Here is a 7,399-nt window from a genome sequence, read left to right on the forward strand (position 1 = left end):
AAGGAATGTATAGAAAATTACTGCAATAAAACAGCAGATAATGACATTTTTCTATCATGTTAATAAAATACTGTACTTTTACATGTGCGAATTAATTTGGTCGATCGTCCCGTTCAGATTGTATTAAGTTTTATCAAAATCGAAGCATGATATATTTTTAAATAAACCATCAAAAAAATTCTGTAAAAGTTATTTACATAGCGAGACTAATATTTTATTCGGTGCTGCTGCCTTCAATACTTATTGCATGACGGTTAAATCGGATTTAATGACATAACAACATTTAAAAAAATAATAAGATGAGAAATTGTATGAAAAATTATGAGAACAATTTTTACCAGGAATGACATGTGTACGCTTTTAAATGGCCATTTAACCGTTGTACTATTCTATACTTGTACTCGTTATTTCTCTATTATTGTTGCTTTTTTATAAAAAATGTGTAATACAATTTTAAAATATAAACATTGTTTTTTATTGTGTATATGTGTACAATTATTACACAATATAATTATCTTAACTTCTCTGCAGCATGATGTGTATGTGAAACTGCCCCATTTAATAACGTACATATGGCCTTTAATAGAATTAAATAGCCTATCTAGGAAACAGAATCTGCGCGCAGTCTGTCACCAATCTGTCGTCAGAGACTGCTAAAACAGTTTCTGTGTGCAGTGTGTCCATTCTGTCAACAGATACTGTTGACAGACTCTGCGTAAAATCTGCTCGCACAGGTTTGGCTATCTGGGTAGTAAGGTCAAATGCAAGCTATCAAAAAATAAATTACATTGCAAATTAACATTTTTATTTTGTGAAAATAAATGCTATCTAGTGAGGTGTAATTTTAGATGAGCCACTTTCTCTGGAACTGTACGTTGATTTACTTTTGGACTTGCATATTCGTAATCACGCGCCAAAAGTTATAAAATAAAATCAATTTAGTTTAAAAAAAAATTTTTTTTTAGTAAAGTAGACTAAACTTGGCCGCACACTTTAAGTTAAATGTTATTTTGTGTATCTGTTATTTATTAATGCAATTCTTCTTTCTCGTTCACAGATCTATGTTACGGAACTGATCAGCAACAATCAGACGGTCGTGACGTTGCCGCCGACTAACGAGACCGTTATGAAGCATACGTTCAACTCACTCAAATATGGTGGAAAGTACAATATTACGATAGCAACCGACGTAGCGAACGCCATATATACCCAACCGTTCATCTACACAGCGCCGCCGATCAAGCCACCTCATCAGCTAAGTGTTTTGCGTAATAATCGAGACTATTATATTTACTGGCAAGAACCAGACCTGCCGGAAAACATCAAGAAGAGTGCCAATTGGCACTACGAAGTCCTGATAGCTGAAGGCTCAAAAATGATAAACAAGTCGAACGTACAATTCAAGCCGGCCGACCAAAAGCCACCTTACATTTTCAAGGATGCCAAAACGGACACGATTTACTCGTTCGCCGTGCGAGTTGTCACCGACGAAGGCTACAACAGTTCATTGAGTGAAACGTGGAGCACGCAGATATCCGGTAGGTTTTGATACAATAATTTTGTCTTCTTTCTTTCAGAGATATCAGTTACATTTACTTACGATTACTGTTCAGTTTACGTTTCCTTACGTTTTTATTTTTTGTTTACATTTTTCCTCGTTCTTTAATCTTTAATACGTTACCACATATGGCTCACACTGAACTTCCTGTTTAGGTTATTTGATGTTTTGACTCTAGAACAAAACGTAATCATGAAATACTCTGAAAATTACTGCGAGACACATGTTACTTAACAAATAAAATTTAGTTCATAATACCCCAGATAGCACAGAGAATTCATAAAAAATTCAGTCGTATGTCACCAATTCTGAGTTCATTTTCAGGTATTAAAAGAATTCTTCAAAGTTCAGTTCAGTGAAAAGAATTCCTTTTGCATCTAAAAATTAAACGTAAACTGAACAGTAATCGTAAGTATAGGTTTCATATAACTGAATTCTTTTTGAATTCTCTGTGTTATTTGGGACGACAACGTGAGCCACCTATGACATGAATCTGTGGACATGCACCAGTCACGTAAAATTAATCAACGAGCTTGTTATGGTGTTCAAATTAATTTTGTCTTCTTGTATTCAACAGGAGCAGAATACCCGGTAATAATGACCACATCGAACATATTGTCTCTTACTATACCAATCTGTTTACTTGTCGTCGCCCTTGGGTCGGCGCTGGCGTATTTCGTTATACGACACAGAAGGCTCTCCAATAGCTTTACGCAATTCGCTAACAGTCATTACGACACGAGACGAGGTCAAGCTACTTTCCCAGGCACGACGGACGGCTTAGGTGAGTCCTATCTCACCTTCAAAAGACGCGAATATAAAAATAATATTGTTATCATTAAATTTTTTCCGCATTTCTACTGTTTTTTAGATTTGTAAATATTATTTTAGAAACTATCACTAGTCATAATTTCTGTGATTTAACACTAAGCGGTTTTAAAGCTTCAGGATAATTATTGCGACCGTGTTGAATTGATGATGTTAGAAGCGAAGAAAATCTTGCCTAAAATTCCTGCAAACCACGGTTAGATAAAAAGATATATTATTCAAATAACTTGCAATCTATTTCGCACACTTGTGAAATGCTCTAGACATTTCTGTTTTGCCGAAATTCTTACATAACATTCCGCGTAAAATAAATGCGAAAAATCGCAAAATAAATCGAAAAATTTTGATAGGAAATTAATTTTACTCGACGCCGAATATGACTGAAAAATTATTTGTATGTATTAAATATCACAATAAGTGTCCGGAGCATTTCCACATTTCCACAATTGTGTCACATGTGACGTGCACCATACTTAGTAATAACGCTGGGCTGCGTACAAAAACTCTACTCCGAGTAGCGGAGTTAACTCAACATCGTTCTAAAATGTGGTGTAACATACTAGATGGGCGGAACCAAATCGTTCAGACATTCAGAGTAGACTATACTCAGAGTCAACTCTTATAACTCTAACTTCTAGAGCTGCGTTCGGAAACGTCACTCGAGTACTCTCTCTCTCTTTTTATCTCACTATTTCGCTCACTCCAACGCAACGAGTACACTTGGGTAACGTTTCAGCCAAGGAGGGTTACAGGAGTAAGTTCGAACCGCGCAAATTTAAATAGGTAACGCTCTTGGAATTTGGTTTGTTCGTGTCATAAGGCAATTTTTGACAATCGTTTGGTACATGTACCAGATTGTTTTTGAGCTAGTTTACATAAAACATTTGATATATGTATTAACGTCCTTACGTTGCGGTGATTAAACCAAGACTAAATATATCATAAACTATATATATCATTTTTAGAGAACTCCCGTTCTAAAATGCTAGATTATTCTACGTTACTCTCTTCTCATATCACTAAGGGTTCCATAGAGTTGACCAAGTAGAGTTTTGAAATGCAGCCCTGTGGTTTGCAGGAAAAATTAGTCATCTGTTTACATCACTAGATCTGTTCGTTTTCGATGAACTTTTGCACTAAGTGCAATAAGTTAAAGAAAAACAAGTATATTTTCTTTTTCTCTAAAGGTGCCAATATATGAAGCGCGGAAACGCGCGGAACACAAAATCTTATTAGATCTCCACGTTCCGCGTCTTTTTTGTTTGCCTTATATTACATGAGGCATATTTTGAGCGGAAAAACGATATAGAGAATTATAAAATATTAATTTTTAACGGTATTTATTAATTAAAATGCTTGTATTCAACAGATAAGCTGAAAAGATAAACATATTAATAAAAATTGCAATAAATTAAGTGAATACAATTTTAAGAAATGAATACAGATGTCTATTTGTCATCAAACCGTTCCGCTTTTCCGCGCAAATTATGCTCCATGTAATATAAGGAGAAATAAAGTCGCGGAAACGCGGAATCTAGTTACTATTCTCTTCCGTGTTTCCGCGCTTCATATATTGGCACCCTAATCCTTTTGTTGCAAAGTCTGCACTAGTACAGAAGTTTTTCAGAAACGAACAAATTTATTTTCTCACCTAATAGTTCATTATTTTACCGTTTATAACCATTGGTCTGTCCTGTTTAGCTGCACTGCTGAATTAGTGCAATAAATTAGAGTGAGAAAGAATATACTTGTCTCATTTTAACTTATTACATTAGTTCAGTAATGCAACTAAAAAAACCAGACCACATGTTACCACCGTCAATGCGGGATTCTCGGCTGACCGCCCAAGAACCTTAATTAACCTACTGATCAAACTGAATTTTTATTGAAATCCTTTTGGTATGTGAAAGAATTAATGATTTTTTTTTTGTTTTGACAGAAGAAGAAGACAGCCCTGTAATTCGAGGTTTTTCGGACGACGAGCCGCTGGTAATCGCATGAGAAGCATATATATGTGTCACAGGATATTTACATACTAGAAAGGATGTGCCAAGCCACTAATTCATATGATAATTTCGAATATATTATATATATAGATCAAACTTTATGACCGAAAGGTGGAAAGCTTTTATGGAAGCGTCTCAAGACTGACTACGTTCCGTTAACTGCAATTATGCTAAGTAGCGATTCGGTAAACGGGCCGTGCAGAGTGCTTACATGAAAGCTTCTCGTGCAATTCATATGTTGTAGAAATATGTGGTATACGTATACAGCACGAATGAACCGGAGACTACCGCTGATTTTAACATTGCAAGTCTGAGTGGTTGCAGCTTGAAATGATTGTAGCGATGAGATAGGACGTCGGGGTTGAACGAAAAGAAAGAAAAAGATCGAGGAAAAAGGCAGTTTGTACATATAGTAAATATTTTTTATGGATCGATTGTGAGGTTTTCGAGATGCTAAACATATGTCGATGCATTTTTAATATTGTATTTATATCACTTGTACACATGTGTGTGAAGAAACTATTGAAATCGATATTCAGATCTATCGAGTTTCCATACACTAGGCGGATTTTTTTTTTATTAAAAAGTTTTTTTTTTTAGCAATATTCACAGCAGATGCCATAAGTTTTTTCGTACAGCGAGTGCACGACCAAAGTAATGCTTTCTTCTAATGCCGCACTCAACGAACGTGTTGTTAAACAACGGAGAAAAGATAACAAATTTATAAAGACAAATGTAAACTTCGAGGATTTCACTTCACTCGCAATTGTAATATATCTGTGTGATATCTCGGCTGTTCAGCGAGAGACCTAACGAGATTACGTGTAAATTTTTATTCCCGCAATGTGCAATTGGTTCTATCGGATTTGATGCGGCATTGAAAGAAATTTTCGTAGGCGAATTCCACTCTCACGAAGGGGTTACACGACCCTTGAGTAGCAAGTGCTATAGTCACTGCAAGGAACGCCGAATATTCCGATAAGTGCGCATAGAGTTAAATGTAATAAGAACGAACTGAGCGCGATAAGTTCGGAGTGCGGTTTGAACGCTAGTGTTAAGTACCGATAATTTTTTTTAAGTGCAAAAAAATTCAGATAATGATTATGTGTTTCGTGCGTATAAATTACATCACACACACTTTACGTCTTACGTTTTCAAAGTGATACGCTATTTTATAGGCGTCGAACATTACATTTATTAAATTATCTGTAGTCGGAGGGCAGTTTCGGTCTGAAGATTTTAGCGAGAAAGTAATATGCTCGGAGACGCTTTCGTCGCCGACGAGGTTGCAGCGCGTATCGACACCGTCGTGGGGGAGGGGTTAGATTATTGTAAATAATGTTCAAATGTTTTCTCAAGTGTGCGTGTAATATAAAGTACCCGATCCTTCATCACGGCCATTCGATTGTTAGACAACAAAAAATAAGATATTGGACTGTTTTATAGATCTTTTTTACTCTATCGATCGTAAGTCATTTTACGGATATGATTGTATTTCAGAAAATATAACTGTGAATTCAGCCAATTTCGCTGAAGTATTCTAGATTTGCTCTAGATGAAACATATGTTTCAATTGGAAGCAAGAAATATTCAACAATTAAACCGTTGTTTTCTAAATTCATTCTATATCTTTTTACTTCAACATATTTACCAGAATCTTGTAAATATGTTTTCTTTATTTTTTCGATTCTGACATCATTAAGATGGCCGTGGCGAAGAAACAGGAACATTAAACCACGCTGGATCTATTTATCGATAAAGAGATATATGAAACTCTCCAGTCAGTGTCTGTTACGGTTTCCGAATTAAATAGTCTGACGGGCAAGAGAAAACGCAGAGAGACAAGTTCGATTCTGCTCGTGAATGATTTTTTTTTCGGTTCTTTTCTCTTTCAGAACAGAAAGCGTATGACGTTATGAGTTCCTAGAAACCGTTTAAGCCGAGTTTATTCGTTCCATTAGATTTGACGTTGCAAACTGCATAATAATTGACATAATAATTGAACAATTGATATAATGATTGCAAGGCGAATACATGAAGAAGTCGTATACAGTGGGCGACGATATCTCGAAATTTGTAGTTGCATCATTCCGTGCCAATGTTGAAGTATATAATAAGTCGATTTCGATTTGAACGACATCGAGAAGTGTAATTCTCATTTTTCACTTACGCGCGCTTGCATGTTTTAAATTTCCGTTCTCACGTTACTTGACAACAAAAGGGGAGATAGGTAGAAAGAGAGGCGTGTGGACGGGATGATGATGGATCGACGAAAAGACAATATGTAAACAGTATTACGGAAGTTCGGCTTGATTTTTGCCCCCCTCCCCTTTGTTTTATCATGCCAGCACTAACGCAGGATCGCCGCGCGCCTCTTCGTGTGATCTTGTAATCGTAAAGAATTTCCCGATCGATGTTTGAACGTTGAATGCGTGGGCGTCCAATCCAACGTGTTGACAGTTTCTAATCTATTTCCCTTCTTTTCCGATTTATCGTTAAATGGCAAAGATGAAATGAACGAACGAGTTTTGATGTGTTTTTAAATATATATTAGAAAAGACGATGATTTAGAGAGATCATAGCTTTTACGTGTAAATCTCAAGGGTTATATAGTGACATAAAACAGTGATATATATATATATATATATATATATATATATATATATATATATATATATATACATATATTATATATAATATATTTGCGTGTAAATAAATAAAGTTAAGACACAAAACATGTTACGATCAGATTTTTATTAAGAGACCCCTCATTGTATTTGAGCATGTGAGCATTTTGCGCTATACTTGATAAAAAAGACGCCCAACATTTCCTTATAAAAAATTGAGTAAAAAAAGTGTTAAAATTAATAAGTAAACAAATTGTGTTAACTGTAAAAACATTAAAAAATGTGTCCATTATTACAAAAAAAGAAGTGATGATAAAAAACATGCAAAATGAAGTGATAAATATTAAAAGTTCCAAGTTGAGTATGTTTTGTGTTAAAAA

General features: G+C 35.1%; 1 protein-coding gene across 1 annotated transcript in view; it reads left to right on the top strand.

The window, feature by feature from the left end:
- Positions 1–5,769, top strand: part of LOC116849651 (sortilin-related receptor-like) — a 21,719-nt gene extending 15,950 nt beyond the window's left edge. Inside the window, exons 8-10 of the mRNA XM_032827010.1 lie at positions 1,058–1,538; positions 2,136–2,342; positions 4,326–5,769. Of these exons, the coding sequence (XP_032682901.1) occupies positions 1,058–1,538; positions 2,136–2,342; positions 4,326–4,387 (750 nt within the window). The 3' untranslated portion in view covers positions 4,388–5,769. The remainder of the gene's footprint in view (positions 1–1,057; positions 1,539–2,135; positions 2,343–4,325) is intronic.
- The last annotated feature ends 1,630 nt before the right edge of the window (positions 5,770–7,399 follow it).

The sequence above is a fragment of the Odontomachus brunneus genome, unplaced genomic scaffold (assembly GCF_010583005.1).
Source record: "Odontomachus brunneus isolate Ranch 3 - 2012 unplaced genomic scaffold, Obru_v1 Obru_scaffold_123, whole genome shotgun sequence".
NCBI classification, from domain to species: Eukaryota; Metazoa; Arthropoda; class Insecta; order Hymenoptera; family Formicidae; genus Odontomachus; species Odontomachus brunneus.